Raw genomic sequence first — 17,374 nt, 5'->3', positions numbered from 1 at the left:
AAAAAAAATGGCATCTTCAGGTCCAGTTCGGGTCAGTTCCGAGCTGCCTTCCAGCGCGCCCCTCTCCCCTTGCCCCTTCCAGAGCCGCCCGCTGGATGTCACTGGATGCCCCCCCAGCCTCGCAGTTTTATTGGGGGAGGGGAGGGGCAGGCCGGAAGGGGGCCAGGGCCTCCGTCCAGGCCGGGGCGGGGACAAGCGAGGCCCGCCAAGCAGCCCCCCGGGCCGGCCCGCGCCTCGGCAGCTGCGCCGCTCCAGGCTGCCCCGGGGGCTGTCGGACCGAGGCGGTTGGAGGCCACAGCCGGCCCGCACGGCGGGGGCGGGGGGCAGGGACGGCGGCGCGGCTTCGGCCGCCATTAGCGGCCTCGAGGACCCCGAGGGCCTCGGAGAGTGACCAGTAGCGGGGGGGGGGGGGGGGGGGGGGCCGTTGGGGGTGGGGGCCGCGGGCCGCGCCCGTGCGCTCCTCGCGCCGACGGGCGGCCGCCCATTGGCTCGGCCGGCCTTCACGGGCGGCTGAGGCTCCGCCCCCTCGGCCCCTCCGGCGCCCCGCGCGTGGAGGAGGGAGGGGGCGGAGAGAGCGCCAACGCGCGCGCGCCAGGGAGCGAGTCGGGCCGAGCACCAATCAGCGGGCCGGCCGGCGAGCCCTCGTCCTCGCGAGAACCGGAAGCCGGCGGCGGCGGCGTCCGTGTTGGGGACGGCATTGGTTCCTGGTTGGTGGCGAGGAGCGGAGGCGCCGGGGAAGCAGCCGGCGGCCCCGCGCGCGCTGTCCTCCTCCCTCCCCTCCTCCCCGCTCTCTCGCCCTCGGCTCTGCCCGCCCGGCCCGGCCGCCGGCTCCGCGCCCCCGTGAGCGGAGCGCTCGGCCCCGGCGCCCCCTCGGCCCGAGCGTGCCCGGCCGCGCCGCAGGCATGTCGTCCGCGGCCGAGCCGCCGCCGCCGCCGCTGCTGCCCGCCGCGGAGACCGCGCCTCCCGCCCCGGCCCTGCCCGCCGCCGGCGCCGGCGGCAACCACAACAAAAGCGGCGTGGAGGGCGCCCCGGCCCCGGCCGCCCCCGCCGCGGGCGACGCCGAGATGGAGGTGAGCGGGGCGGGCGAGGGAGGGAGCCGGGCCAACGCACCCCCGCGGCTGCCGGCCGGCCGGAGCGCGCGCGCCCCGCTCCCTAACTTCGGAGCCCGGGGACGCGCCCCGGCCGCCCCGCGCGGAGCTCACCGGCGCCAAGTTCCGGGCCTTCCGAAACCGCGGCGGGCCCGGCCCAGACAATGGCGAGCGCGCCGGCCGGGCCCGGGCCCCCGCGGCGGGGAGCAGCTGCGGCCCCGGCGGGAGGAGCCGCCCCCGCCCTCCTTTTGTGCGCGGCGCCGGCACTAGGCCCGGAGCCCCGAGCCGCGGGCGGGGGCGGAGCACGCCCCCGCTTACAGACGGGGAAACCGAGGCAGGCGCGGCCAGGCTCCCGCCCGACCCCTCCCGTGGGGTCCGCGGCGCAGAAGGGCGGTGCTGAGGGGCGGCTGGGAGACCTTGGTGGGCGCCCGGCCTCCGTCCAGCACACTTCAGCGATAACTTTTAAAAGTTGTAACTCACATCTTATATTCTATTTCTTTTGATTTCTAAATACCGAATTGGTACAGCCTTCAGATTGAAGCAGACCCACTTCTGGGTCCTTTTTATTTTTTTGTTATTCCTGCTCAAATTCTTCAAACTGATCTTTGATGGAACCTTTCTTCTCGCGCGTTGTTGGGGGCTTTGCCCAGATTATCCATTTATTGTTTTCCTTGGAGCAAGACCTGCCTGTTCTCCTCTTCTCATTTTGGGTGTCCTTGATGGTGATGATGCCTTTTATACCTCTTCTCGCTCAAGCTGTTCTTTAGAGTTATCTTGAAGGTTATGTTTACCCCGCATTTTTTTTAACTACGTGGCTCACTTAACATTGTATTCAAGAGTTTATTCTTTTGAGATTATAGTTGGTATTCAATCATTAATTTTTGAAATCTCATCCAGTCTAATTTCAGCTTATTAATAATATAGCCTAGATTTTCATAATGTTTTAAAGCTTAAAAAGTATTTTTTCAGATTATTTTTAGACTTAATTTGCATCTGAATTTCACATATTCTCATCTTGCATTTTGGTTGAAAAACATGAGAAGGGATCAGGCATACTGCTACATCTTAGTAATCATCCTTTGGGAGGTATAGAGGGCATAAAAAGCCTTGTTTTGTTTACTGGGATACTTATCTACTCATTCTTTTTTTATTTCTTTTTTTCAATTTCTTTTACTTTTAGCTTTTTGCAGGGCAAATGGGGCTAAGTGGCTTGCCCAAGGCCACACAGCTAGGTAATTAAGTGTCTGAGGTGGATTTGAACTCAGGTACTCCTGACTCCAGGGCTAGTGCTCTAGCCACCCCTTGTTTACTGGTTTTTAAAAAAAGCATATTTGACTGGAGACAAAATTTATATTCTGGTTATTGAGATTCTAAGACACATCCGCTTTAATGTGTTTGTTAATATAGAATATGAAATCTAGTGAATATAATTCAAACCGATTTTTAGAGACTGAAGAAAAAGTTTTCTAAATTATGCCATTCACTGATATTATTACAACACAGAAAACCCAGAATCAACAAAGGCTCTTTAATTGAAATCCACAGGATAGGAAAGAGATTGTATTAAACATTCATAGCAAAAATCAAAGTGGATGAAAAATGCCTATTACCCAAGTCCATCAAAGTTGGACTGTGAGCCAAGCATTTGAAGGGTAGTTGTGATTATTAGGGCAGATTAGAAGTTTATTTAAATCCCAACAAACAAGTGTAATGAAACCTGTAAATCAGAAGTTATGTTAAAGTTGATTTAAGTGTATGAAGAAAAATTTAAATAGTTTGTTAATGTAATGATATTTTTGTAAAAAAAAGGTACGATTTATAATTTCAGGAGCTCAAGAATTTTTATATCCATAGACCATAAGTAATTTTGACATTTCTTTATTCATTTTTCATTGAAAGCATTGTATTTCTTTACTTCCCAGATTGTATTATAAAAGGGTCATAGGGCAATTGTCTCTTGTTTAAAGCTGGTTCTCTTTATGTATACAAGCTTTATATTTGTGAATTATTTTCACCTTAAATTGGAGAGTGTTATGCTTTAGCAGTACAGCTCTTTGTGAGGCACATGCTGTGTAATAACCTAAATCTTTCCAATATCTTGCAGAATTGAATCTATTTCAGTCTGTTAAAAAAAAAAAGACTACTCTTCCTTATTCTTTAGAAGGACTTAAATGTGACATTTTCTGAACCCTGGGATTATCTGAAACAATTTAACAGATTTTTAGACACAGCCTAACTTTGCTTTGGCTCCTATCATGGTTTCTTCTATAGCTAGCTCACTGATGTTCATTGGAATTAGTAGAACATTATTATTTCTGCTCTGCAGTTGCTTTTTATTGTGTGGGGAGTGTAATAGGTTGCCATCAACTGTTTGTTTTCCAGCAACTATTGTTCTCCCTCCATCTTTCCAGTATACCTTAGTATCCTTTCTGTTGGCCTCTAATGACTAATACTTATTTAACTGCAAAGGGTACGGTCTTCAGATACTTCAAAGTACCACTTCATGTACTTTTTTATTTTTTTTTTAATTGTTCAAATTCTTCAAACTGATTTTCTTTTAGATTTTTGCAGGGCAAATGGGGTTAAGAGGCTTGCCCAAGGCCACACAGCTAGGTAATTTAAGTGTCTGAGACAGGATTTGAACCCAGGTACTCCTGACTCCAGGGCCAGTGTTTTATCCACTGTGCCACCTAGCCGCCCCCAAACTGATTTTTGATTGAAACTTTCCTCTAGTGACTCTAACCCAGTTTTACTCTAATCATACTAACAATTATCATTGAAACAGTACATTTTATTTTCTTAGGAATTTCTATCTTTTTTCCCACTATACTGAAAAAGATAGGGCAGATATTATCACTATCTTCTGCTATGGTAAAAACTGAAGCACAGATGTTAATGACTTGTGTAGGATCATACAGGAATTATTTCTGTTTATATTATGTTATCCCCTTTGTTGTAGTTATATACCGAGTATAAAAGGAGAAAGACTTTGTAAATGTTTAATGACAGGTGTTACTTTTTTGCTATTTATTTTAAGAGGTAAATTTTGAGTAGGAGGTTTAGGGTCTTAAGTTCAATGCAGAGAAGTATAAACTACATTTTTTTAAAATATATTTTGAAAGTCAGGATAATTAGATTGGCAAGCATAAATGTTGTTGCCACCACAATGGAAGTTTCTAGTTCAGGTATTGGAAACAAAATTTTAACTGTTTATAGATATTCTGTAGTTGAAATTGCAGTTTTGACAAGTGGAAAAATACTTGAATTTGGAGTCAAGTCTTGAGATCAAATCTTTTGAAAACATAATAGTTGTGTGACCTTGGAACAAGCCATTTAACATCATAAAGGGTAAATTCTCATCTTTTAGAGAAGGGAATTGAAGAAGATAACCTCTAGAGTCTTGTCCAAATCTAAATTTGTGCTCCTGCTAATGCAATTTTGTTTTAATTGAGGGATTTTATATTGATACGTACAACTCTTCTTACACATTCAAGAGGAATTATAATGGATTTAAAATTATATTAAGAAAAGGACATAAACTTTTTTTGAAGAACCGGTTGTCTTATTTGCCTTTTATTTCAAAATGTTTATCATTGATAAGAGAAATGAATTTGCCAAAAATATTCTGTTCGTTGCTTAATATGCCATCACTTCACTGAATAGCAGTTTTCTTTCAGCTGATAGCTTTACTGCAGAAAGATAACATCACTGTTTTCAAGGAGATTTTTCTAATAAAATATATTTGTAACTTAACATTTCCTCATTTTTAAACTAAAGGCCACAAAATTTTGAATATTTTTCAAGTATGAGGAAATGAGCTTATACTAGCAAAAGTTAACAAATATTTAAATGAAATTTGTTCTTGAAAGATAAAAGTGCATTCTACTTTATGCTGGCATCTGTGCCTGTTTCAAGTTTTGCTCAGGTAAATACTTTTCTGAGATAATTACATTTTATTTTACCTGTATTAACTAATAGTGACACCATTTAAATTTATATTTGGTCATTAGAATATATAATTTAGATTATTGAAACATTTAAGTACAAATCTGCAGGTAGATCTGATTACTCTTAAAGAACAATTACCTTTTTTCCCCTTCTAGGATGTATTTGATGATGCCTCACCAGGGAAGCAGAAAGAAATCCAAGAACCAGATCCTACCTATGAAGAAAAAATGGTATGTTTTTGTAGGCCTATAGGTAATGTCACTATATAGTAAAGTTCTTTAAGTATTAGATGTATTGTTAGTTTAGACATTTTACCAGTAGGACTGGCCCAGTGGTCACACTATAAAATAGTAGTTGATGATATAGTTTCTAACTCACAAGTTTTCTTACTAGTATGACAGTGTTGTTTGTATGAAAAGAAATGTGAGCATTGACAAATTAACAGTAATGTCAGGAACTACCTGTTGTAGGATTTAACTGAACATACAATTCTATGACCTTGGATCAGTTGTTGGGAGACAGAAGACAGTAAAATAATGAGAAGTGAACTGTTTGACATCTTTGCAAATCCTGTTTCTGCCTGTGGGAATCCTCCCTTCCTTTTTTTTTAATTCCTGTAACATTTATTATTTGTATCACATTTGTTATTACTTCCTACTCCTGAGCCCACCCTAGTTCATATGGTAGAAGACTTCTTTCTTCTATTGGTCTTGGGGTGACAGTGATACAGTGGAAATGAGTATTGGATCTGGAGTCAGATGACATGATTTTATTAATTTGAGCACACATCATTGAACTTCTCGGCATCCTGCTCTGACAAGTGCACAAGCCTTCTCAGTCTTCCTGGCCCTTATGTAATATCTTGCACATAATAAGTACATAGTTGATTTTTCTTGATTAAATGGTCAAGTGCCAAGCAAATCATATAATATGTGCCCTGGGAAATTGAAGAGAAAAGGTAATTGTGAACTGGAACAATAGAAAAGACTTCATGGAAGAGAACACTCAGATCATCTATTTAATCCTTGTCTCCTGGGTCCTGGAGGATAGTAGGATTTAGTCTGTGTAGCAGTGGGAAGAGAGCTTATCAGAAGCCGGGTACAAATGGCATAAGCAAAGTGGAAATTTTCTTACTTAGTTGATACCCTGTTCCCTATTCCCCACAGGAACTATTCCAAACCTTTTCATTTCTCTAACCTCCTATACTTCTTCCTTGCTTTTACTTTTTCATCTAATGACCTGATCTCTATTAAGAAAACTTTTTCCACAGATTTTCTTTTCTTCATCTCAAAACACATTGACAATATTCTTTCACTTTCACCTCTTTTGCCAGACTTTTAAAAATGAGGCTACCTTTTTCTTTGCCATGGCTAATCCTTCTACATATGCCCTGAATTTCATTTTCTTCCTTTTCTGGTAGATTGCTACCTCAGTAATATTCTCCCCTTCCCCTTTAATGTTCATTCTCTTCCTGTCTCCTGGTTCCTTCCCTGTTGCCTTTCACCACAAATATTTCCCTTGTTCTTAACAAACCTTCCTAGATCATGATGTCCCCCTCAAGCTGTTGTGTCTTATATCTATCCTCCTTTTCTCAGTTAAATTCCTAGAAAAACTTGTCTATACTTGCCACCTTCATTTCTTTCTCACTGCTCAACATTTTTCAGTTTGGCTTCTGATCATATCACTTAACTGAAATTGCTCTCTCCAAATTTGAAGTAGTCTCTTAATTGCTAGGCATCTTCTCTCAGTCTTGACCTTTTTGCTGCATTTGATATCATTATCCACACTCTGTTACTCGATATTCTTTTCCTCTACAGGTTTTCATTCCACTCTTCACTCTTTGTTTTCCTAATTCCCTGACTTCTCCTTCTCAATATTTGTTGACTTATACATCTCATAACCCCTAAATTGTGAGTGTTCCTTCTTTCTGTCCTGGACCCTCTTCTTTACCTGTAAAAACTTCTGTTTAACTTTTAAAGTCCCTTGCTTGGCCTCAGCCAGTCTTTCCAACCTCTTTCTATCTGACTCCCCTTCCCCTAATCTGTATAGTAGAGTTGAACTGGTATTACCTTTTCCTCACTCCATTTCACATTTGGGTACTTTTTGTACTGGCCATTCCTTCCTCTTTTCTGCTTCAGCAAGTCCTACATTACTTTCAAGATGTGGTTTAGGCACCCCCCTTCTCTACTTGGCTCTCCCGATTCCCCATTGTTGATGCCCTTCTTGAGCTACTTGTGTATTTTCATTTAGTCTCCTTTGATCAAATGTTAGCCCCTTGAGATTAGGGATCTTTTCATTTCTTTGTGTATCCCCAATATCTGACATATGGTAGACCTTTAATAGCTGCTCTTTGATTGATAGAAATAGTGAGGAACTGGTCTTTGAAGACTTTAATAATGGCAGTGAGCCTTTATAGAGCAGTCCTAGAAGGTGTTGTTTGTGTTGAGTATACATCTAGGATTGACCTTGATTATGGTTGTCTCTGAAGATGAGAATTTTTGGTAGGGAATTAAGAAGATGTTTTTTTTTACTCTACAGGGTGTGTTTAGTCTTTGTAGGTCATTATCTTTGGAAAGTTTATCTCGTAGTAAAATATTGATGTTTTTGTATACCCGCACTACATTTTTGAGAAGACTAAACTTTCTAGATACAATACATAACTTCTTATCTAGATTCAGAATAAAGCCACATTTACTAAAGGCTTGGTCCTTATCTTCTGAGTACTTTTAAAGTATTTGGTAATGAGGATAGAACTATTCATTTATATAAACATGTTTTACTTTGTTTCAGTAAGGATCTTTTTACTTGAGAAATAGTCAGAGAGTGGGAAGGACAATTTCAGCAAGTGGGAAAGGAAGGGATTTTAAAGAAAATAAAAAAGGGGAGGACAAAACATAAAAGAGAAAGCAAATTGATCAAAATGGAGAAGTGAGTAAGTGAAAAGAAGTAATGGAGGAAAAAGGACTAATGATATTCCTTGTTCCATTGGATTTCCTTTGGTAGAGCTATATTTCTATATTAATTGATGGTATATTTGAAGTTCTCTGGTTCAGAAGCAATGAAAAATAATGTGAATTTCATATTATTTTTCAGATCATTCTTTTAAAATTCATTTAGGATGCAAAAATTCTGGATTTTAATGACAGTATATTCAACATCTATAATCTCCCTACAATTAGGGAGAACTAGTCCTTTTCTCAAAGGATACTATATTCCTCACTGAAGATAAATTAATAATTTTCCATGGTAAAATAATGGGTACAAGTTTGCAGCCTGAACTTAAATATTAAAACATTTTTTAAAAATACACCATTTACCCATCTTTTATCTAGCATGTTGTATTTTGTACCTTTTTTTTCCCCCTAAAAGGAGCAAGAAGTGAATTAGTTCTTTGCTCTCAGACTTCTGAAAGTATAGGAAGAAAAAAAAAATAAGTCTAAACCATACAGCTCCTTCTTGCAATGTATGGTATAATTTATTTAAAGTTGAATGGTATATTTTCACTGTGTTCCTTTAAAAGTAAGTTGTGAAAAATCTAGTTTGCAGAATTCTGGTTTTTGCATTTATAATGAAGATAGTGTAGAAGGATGCTATGTTCCCTTTTGGTAAGTGTTATATTCTAAGCTGATATCTAATTCCAGCTGTTGGTAGTATAAAAAACCTTCTAAATCCTTTTGTCATTTTTTTTAAAGAGAGTTTTGTACATGTTGCAGAGATTGAGAGTATAGGTAGTTTCTCAAAGTGTGTCATTGTTCTTGCTATGTTTGAAATATGGAAACTGATGATCAAGGGGAGCCTGTCAGCTTCAGGATAATTACTCCAATGTGAAATGAAGCATATATGTATGTAAAACTGCTCTGAATCAATCTGCAAATATTTATTAATTTATTGAACTTCTGTAATATGCGGCACATGTTGAAGCTTATGAAACCCTCAAAGAAGTATCAGGTAGCTCCAGTAAAGGAGTTCAGTATGGTTTGGGGAGAAAAAAATATAAAAATGTGAAAAATAAATAATAATAATACAAGAGTGAAATAATAGAGAACAATATAAAAAGACACAAAATAGCATATAATTATTTCCTAAGTAAATTGTTTTTACTTAGGAGTAAAAAGATCTGGGTTCAAATTTGACCTTTAATATAAATTAGCAACCCTGGGCTAATTACCCTCTAACTCTTCACTCATTCAGACAGCTCGGAATTGATTAAATTAATTCTGACAGATGTAGAAAAAGTACAGATCTAGAGCTTCATCAATGAGGAAGGGAATTTGCACACTAGGAGTTCAATACACCATTAGGATCATAGGTTTGGGATGAAAACAAAGTTAATATTTCAGAAGAAAGTAAGATTTTTTTTTCTGATTTTGGATTAGTTTTTACCTGAATCAGTGATGAAGGACTTTGTAGAGGAAAGGATAGAAGGTGGTTAGGTTTATAAGATGAATGATTTTAGAAAACTATGGGTAGTATACTTTAGCCTTTTATTTGTGGACTTGCATATTGATTATATGGTATAGTGTTCTAACTGAAAAAGCTAATTTTACTGTGAATTGGTTTTGAATGTTTGAGTAAAGCATTTTAAAAATTCTATTCACAGCAAACTGACCGAGCAAACAGATTTGAATATTTGCTAAAGCAGACAGAACTGTTTGCACATTTCATCCAACCTGCAGCTCAGAAAACTCCAACTTCACCATTGAAGATGAAACCAGGACGACCAAGAATAAAGAAAGATGAAAAGCAGAATTTGCTGTCAGTTGGAGAGTAAGTAGTGACCATATATTTCCTGGTGAAGATTACAAGGAACGTCATTTCATTTTTTTAATTCTTGCTGAAAAGCTAAGAGTAGCTAATCTTTTCTTTGTTGTGTAATGGTCTATGTTTTAATAGGTTAGACATTAAATTTGAAGTTTTACTCTCATCAAATGCTAGATTTGGGGATGTGTGATTGCTAAATATAATGATTAAGAGGAAGGAATAATTTTATTGCTGTTTAAAGGAGAGTTGGACGTTGAAGAGATAAAAGACAAAACAGAAAAAAGGCAGTATAGATTAGAAGAGTAGTAAGTAGATCTGTTCAAGGCAGCTTGGAAATGGACAAAACAAGCTAAAACAGTACAACCATTGATGAAAAGGGTGAGCATCTCTATAAATGTCAGTATCCTCTTTAGGCATAATGTGTGTGTTGGAGGTATTGAATAAAATGATCCTTCTCCTTCAAGGAAATTATGGGGGAGATAAAGCAAAACAAACAAATAAATAATTAAATGAGTCTAACACAAGGTAAAGTGAGGACTGCAAGTTCAGAGAGAATCAGGAAAAGTTTCTATTCAGAGGCTAAAAGAAAGGGAAAGAAATATTCTGATAGTCACAAATGAGAGAAAGCACATGCTGTCCTCTGAACTTCTAGATTTAGTTCATTTTGGGACATGGCATTCTTGGAGGAAATGATTAGTATAAAATAAGGCCAGAAACATGTATTTTGGTGGTTTGTAAATGTCCTACTGGAGCATTTTCCTTACCCTTAAAAAAAAATCAAGAAAGGTTAAATTGCATTCTCTGCTGTTATTTCTTGTGTTAAAATGAAGTCATTTACCTTGGTGAACCTGAAGTATTTAAAATAATCCAGGTCATGCAGAACTTTTCAATTTCCTGTAAGATAATAGACTCTACATTATTGTTTGGTCAGTGTCTTAAAAACTAGAGCATCCTGATACAATATAGATAGACATATGTTATTTCAAATTTATTAAGTATTTTCCTCCTTAAATATCTATATACAGTATTGAATTCCAAATGCAGTACACTACCTTAGACAGAAGGGAGATCATTAAGATACAGGACACTTGCATGCTTAGATGTTAGCTTGTCTTAAGAAAAAAGAAAAAATTGAATTAGTATTGTCATGTGACATTAAATTTTTGATGACAGTGAAGCTTTTTTATTTAATTTTTGGTTGGACATTATATAACTTGCATTCTGATTCCTTGGTTTATGTTTTTTTGTGGTTGTGATTTAGCATACAAAGGCAAAGCAATGTCCTCTTTTGTCTAAAGTACAATTTCTATTCTGAACTTGATTGCCTAGATATTAATTAACTTAGGTATTATTAAACATTAAGTATTACTATATAATATTTTTCACATTAATAGACTTTTTGGAAAGGAAAACAAATATCTTTAGTCAGTGATAACTTATTTCTTTAGTTCTGATTTTTAAAGTCTTAATGTGAATTTTTTTTTAGATTGACTTCAATGACATTCTATTATTTGTAGGAGTGAAAGGGAGAAAGAATTGGTGGGATATTGACTAATAGTTTTGAAATTTAGATTTCTGATTCATCTGACAAAAACTCACTTTTTTCTTTTATAGCTATAGGCATCGTCGAACAGAACAGGAGGAAGATGAGGAGCTGTTAACTGAAAGCTCCAAGGCCACCAATGTGTGCACTCGGTTTGAGGACTCCCCATCATGTATGTAGGGATGAGAGGGGGACTTAAATCTTGTGGGGAACATGTTTAAGGTCTAATTTTTTTTTTTAAGTTTTTGCAAGACAAATGGGGTTAAGTGGCTTGCCCAAAGCCACACAGCTAGGTAATTATTAAGTGTCTGAGGCTGAATTTAAACTCAGGTACTCCTGACTCCAGGGCTGGTGCTCTATCCACTACGCCACCTAGCTGCCCCTAAATTTTTATCTTTAGAAAAGTGATGCATGTGAACTTTTTGATTTTAGGTTTTAGATTAAGCAACAGTATCTTTTACTCGATTTTGGTGTATTTATTTTTATTTGGGACTGCTAAATTTCACTGTTTGTATATGGTTGGAAACTTGGTGTTTTCCTTCAGATAAAAGAATATACGCATGAAAGCCAATCCAGGTGTATTTTTGATTAATTAATCTCATGGTGCTATTGCCAGTATAGATATTTTCCCATTTGGAATTAATTTGTTGTTAGATATTTTCCCATCTGGAATTAATTTGTTGTTATAATTATCTCTCCAGTCTAGAATAGCTTTCTTTTTTCCTTTAAACCTTGTAATTTTTTTCCTTTTGTATATTTTTTATTAGATGTAAAATGGGGTAAACTGAGAGATTATCAGGTCCGAGGATTAAATTGGTTAATATCTTTATATGAGAATGGAATCAATGGAATCCTTGCTGATGAAATGGTATGTTTTTGCTCATTCAAAAGAAAGCTTTTATTTAATGTAAACATTTCTAAAAGTTGTAAGATCTTATTATAAAGTTTTAAAATTTAGGTTTATTATTTATAATAACATTAGCATGATAGCAAATAACTTAATCAATTTGGAGTCTAGTTCAGAACTGAATATATTTAAATTGTAGGTTCTTTTCTTTGCATAAGCCAACTAACTGTAAGACAGTTGTTTGATAATAATTTTATAAGCTTGAAGGAAATTCAGATGGAAAAGCTTTTTTCTTCCCCTAAGAAACTTAACATATTCTAATATTGAATTTACCTTTTCTTATTTATTGTTTTATTATATTTCTTAACCACTGTACACTGAGCTAGGATGTAATTCGTTTAAGTTTAGTCATAAATGATGAGTTGCCTAATTCTGGCCTACTGGTAGAGTCATTTTTATGCTTTTAAGTTATTTTACACAGAGATACACTGAGATACATAGGTGAGTTGGCCCAAGTAATGATGCATTATATAAGTTGACTTTAATATGATCAGATTACCATGATCAATAATGCTATTACACTTAACTTTAAGAAAGATTTGAAGAGTTAGTTTTGCTCTGTAGAAAATATTATAAAGGGAAATTTCAAAATTAACTAACTTTGTATTATCTTAAATATTCTGGGGGTTAGCTCTGGATAGGTATCTGATTCTAATTGCTGGAGGAACTTAGGCAGATTTTGAAGGTGTAGGAATAATATATAATGCCCTAGTATTAGCTGGATTAATGAATGTGCCATACTTGTGTGTTTTATAGTCTTTATAGTAGTTTTTTAGTAGGCTAAAGAAGTAGGCTAAAGTAGACTAGAGAAAACCTGCTTTTAAATCTTCATTACATGCACTTAATATTTGAAATTTTGGTTTATTCAAGTATTTGCTAGTTATAAAAATAGTTATCCTTCAAATTTCTTTTAAAAGATATGATTTTGGAGAAAAATGTTAAGGTATTAATGTTTTGGATATTACAAGTGGCTAGTAGTTGAGTTTTTTTTAGGAGAAATAAAAAAATTGCTAACTTTACTGTGTCATTTATCCTTGTATTTTTTTCCCATATTCACTTAATGTATCTCTTATTAGATGTTACTTTACTTTAAAATGTGTGTTCCTGATTATAGGAAATAACTAAACAAGAGAAAGGTGATAGAGAGAAATTACCAAAATTTGAGAGACCTCTTAGAAAAATAACTTCATGTCATTAAATAATAGCTCAGTAGTACATGTGAAGGATAACATTTTTCATTGGATATAAATGCATTTTATTTCATGATTTTCCCTTTTGCTCATTCCTTTTTGATGTTCTTTATCATTTAAGTTGTCTGTTTAAACTTGGTCTTAATTATATAGAGTTAAAAATTGTTTATGACTTACCTCAAAAACAAGTAAATTAAAAATATATATATTTAAGGTCCTTGGGGCCTTTGATAATTGGAATGATTGCTTAATTTAAACTAATGCAGTGGTTGGTCCTCTGAGCCACAATTTAATGATTCTTTTGGGAGGTAAATTTATCTCAGGTTTCTGTATTTTACTAGGAAGTCATAGTTTTGTGGTAGTTGAGGTCTAGAATAATTTTTGAGATTTGAATATAAGGTTATATTTGAAATAAATAAATTTAGCTCTATTAATATTTAATTTTAGGTTTGAGGAACTTGGTGAATTCTAGGGGAATATATAAGGGAATGCAGCCAAATACCAATTATTCTTTCTAAAGAGAAAAGAGAACATACAGGAATGAATTATATGAATAGTTACTAAATTTCCCTTAGTTTTCAATCTCTAAATGATTATACTTAGCTAAAAGATTAAAATTGATAAGAGTTTAATTTTTCTTCATTATCTATAGATTATAATTTACTGACTTAGGTACATTTCATTTATGAGGTACCAGAGAAAAATCCAGGGTTCTAGATAATCAGTTATGTGCTAGTAATGAGTACTGTTTTTGGATGTTTGTGTTTAATCTTGGATATTTTCAGGGCCTGGGAAAAACACTTCAAACAATTTCACTTCTTGGCTATATGAAACACTATAGAAATATTCCTGGTCCTCATATGGTATTGGTTCCAAAGTCTACTTTACATAACTGGATGAATGAATTCAAGAGATGGGTACCAACGCTTAGATCAGTTTGCTTAATAGGTGATAAAGAACAAAGAGTAAGTATCAAGCATTGTTTTTAATTTTTGTTATCAAACAACTATCTTACTCTACTTTTAGAAAGAAAAGTCCTCAAACTTCTAATCTAAGAGTATGTATTAATGGGCCTTAAAGTGATGAGAGAGCTCTACTTAATGATCTCTAACTTAGGTCCTTTTCACGTTCTAAATCTAAGATCTCATCCAGGGTCCTGTGGTTTTTCTGTGCATATCATTTAAAATTTTTAAAATTTGTGTTCAATTTAGAACATTTATATATGTACATTATCCTTTCCTCCTCCTGAGTACATAAATGCATTATAATATTTTTACAGTATTCCAAGTTTTTTCTTGTGTATTTAATGCCAAATTAATTTTTCCTTTTCTCTCTTTCTGATTTGGAGAAGAAAACAGAGAAAATTTTGTGTTGAATCACATTCATTCCAACTATTTTTTTTTTCCTTTGATAAAGATAACTTCATTTTTAGCAGAAGTTTCTGTTGAGTAAAATGTGCCAGAGTATGCAAAGGGTTAAATGAAGAGAGCCCCAGTTTGTCACTTAGATGGAAGAGGGGGAAAGTAACACTCATTCATCTCACTTTCTTCCTTATCTGAGACACTTGTCTTTCCTGAGGACATAAGAGTTTCAGTGCCCTCCATTATGTTTCTAATATTGTGGTAAGGATCTTAAATATGAAATTTGAAAGAAAAGGATATCTCATAGTACAAAAAGTGAAGGAACCATAGGACCCATATAATTCTCTTGTGTTAACCAAACAACATCCAAACTTTTCTTTAGAAATGAAAATAATGGAGAAATGATGGCTTTAAATATAGTTTTTTAACTTTCATCTCTCTCTACATAGGCTGCCTTTGTCAGAGATGTATTATTACCAGGAGAGTGGGATGTATGTGTCACATCATATGAGATGCTCATTAAAGAGAAGTCTGTTTTCAAAAAGTTTAATTGGAGGTACTTAGTCATCGATGAAGCTCATAGAATCAAAAATGAAAAATCCAAGGTAATGTAATATTAGTTTATTGTTTTTTTGGTAAATCATTTAGAAAATCATTTTAGAATCAATTTAGAAATCATTAGAAAATCATTTGTGGTTATGAAGAAATTTTGTGAATGGACAAAATAATGTTTTCTTTTTTTCTTTTTCTAGTTGTCGGAAATAGTAAGAGAATTCAAGACTACAAATAGACTACTGCTGACAGGAACACCTCTTCAGAATAACTTGCATGAACTCTGGGCACTTCTCAACTTTTTGTTGCCAGATGTTTTTAACTCAGCTGATGTAAATATTTCTAGTAATTAATGTTTGGGATGAGAGGTAGCATTGTATAGTGGTTGGAGAACTAGCCTTGTGTTAAGGGACATCTGGGTTCAAGTTCTAGAATTTTGTGAGAGATCAAAGTGGAAACTTAGTGGCCTACTGTTTGTATGTTTCATTTTCTTCCCTTTTCTGATAATTGGGACATTTGCCTTTGCAATCCTGTGGTAATCTACCTTTTGGTAACTGAAGATGTAGTTCATCTGGGCATAGTGACCTGAACTCATTAGAATAACTATTACTGTTTCCCGGCTCCTGGTCAGGAGAGGGTGATTTGTGTGCCTGCTGCCTTTCTTGAATGTGGTAACCTTAACAAAAAATAACAATATAGGACTCTTTCATCTTGGTAATCTGGGATAATCTGGGAAAGACCTACATCTAAAAGGCCAAGGTCTTACTTTGAATCCAGGCCAACACCATCATTCTGTTTCTACTGAATCAGGTCACTGAGTTCAAATGATTCTGGAAGAGATAGTGAGAATGATGTCTTTACATGACATCCTCTCAGTTTCATGTCATTTACTTGGAGTCATGGTCTTCAAGAATGAAGGACAGCAACTGTCTCCCTACTTATTTTTCTTCTATCATGTCCAGTCCAAAAATCATTCTCTTTGACAGAGAAGACTAGTAAAAATATTTCTGTCTCTAGTGTGTTTTCATTATTTCTATCTACTTCTGGTACCTACTGAATGTAGGCTGGAGGAAGTCTTTCACTATTTGAGAGGATTTTTAAGGGATCAAAAGCAAGACTCACATGGGATAAGAGGGCATGTATGAATGGGCTTTAGTCTTAATTGATGGAAGGAATACTGATTTCAGTGTACACATTTTTGCTGATTGTCTTTTTAAGGTTTATCTAATTTTTATTCTTGAATTTTATATTTTTTTCTTTTTTTCGTGTCGTCAGAACTCATTCTTTTTTTTTTCCATTTTTTGAACATTTATTTTTCATATTGCAATATTTGGATGTCACATAATTTTTTCTACACTGACATTTTCATGCTATCTCCTCCCACCCCAAGAAACAGAACTCATTCTTAACTGTTTGCTGTGTGACTTGGTGATATACCTTGTAGAATTTCAGACTGTTTGATACTTTGTTTTCTGAAACCTACTTTTTAAAAAATTGGTTATTATATATTTGTCTTCTTGTTTTAGGATGTTTAGTTCACCTTGTTTATTCCTCATACTTTGTATTTGTTTACAAACATCTGAGGTTATTCTTAGCTGTCTCCTTGTCATTTCTGGGCAGTTGAGCTACTCCTCTTTCTAAAGTGTAGGTACTTGGCAGTTTTCTTCTCCCTTTCTTCTTCAGTTTAAAGTCTTTTTGATTCTGTTTGCAAAAATCAAAGTAAATACATCCTTTCCAGCATTTATTTCTGTTCCTGCCAAGGGTCTTCTGTCCTTTCTATATTTTAATCTGTGAAAAATTAAACTAAAAACTATTCCACTATATAATTTTTTAAAACTGATTGCTTCCCATAGTTGTCATCTTTTGGCTAGTTCTGGACTTTGATTTACAGTGGTGTGTTCCCCTTAAAGTCTTTTAGGTACTTGCCCAGAACATCATCATTTTTGCAGGCTCTTCTTATAGCCCTTTTGGCTTTATCATTTATGCCAGCATGAGTCACCAGAAAGGAGCAGTAGTAGTCATCT

The 17,374-nt window shown here is 36.8% G+C and overlaps 1 protein-coding gene across 1 annotated transcript in view; it reads left to right on the top strand.

Annotated features, from left to right (window-relative positions):
• Positions 1-887: 887 nt before the first annotated feature.
• Positions 888-17,374, top strand: part of SMARCA5 (SNF2 related chromatin remodeling ATPase 5) — a 35,606-nt gene continuing 19,119 nt past the window's right edge. The window contains exons 1-8 of the mRNA XM_074229231.1: positions 888-1,070; positions 5,192-5,266; positions 9,637-9,803; positions 11,412-11,512; positions 12,108-12,208; positions 14,223-14,402; positions 15,248-15,403; positions 15,551-15,682. Coding sequence (XP_074085332.1) covers positions 903-1,070; positions 5,192-5,266; positions 9,637-9,803; positions 11,412-11,512; positions 12,108-12,208; positions 14,223-14,402; positions 15,248-15,403; positions 15,551-15,682 — 1,080 coding nt within the window. The 5' untranslated portion in view covers positions 888-902. The remainder of the gene's footprint in view (positions 1,071-5,191; positions 5,267-9,636; positions 9,804-11,411; positions 11,513-12,107; positions 12,209-14,222; positions 14,403-15,247; positions 15,404-15,550; positions 15,683-17,374) is intronic.

Source organism: Macrotis lagotis, chromosome 3, assembly GCF_037893015.1.
Source record: "Macrotis lagotis isolate mMagLag1 chromosome 3, bilby.v1.9.chrom.fasta, whole genome shotgun sequence".
Lineage (NCBI taxonomy): Eukaryota > Metazoa > Chordata > Mammalia > Peramelemorphia > Peramelidae > Macrotis > Macrotis lagotis.
The sequence above is the reverse complement of the archived record's forward strand: the minus strand, read 5'-3'. Positions and strand labels throughout refer to the sequence as shown.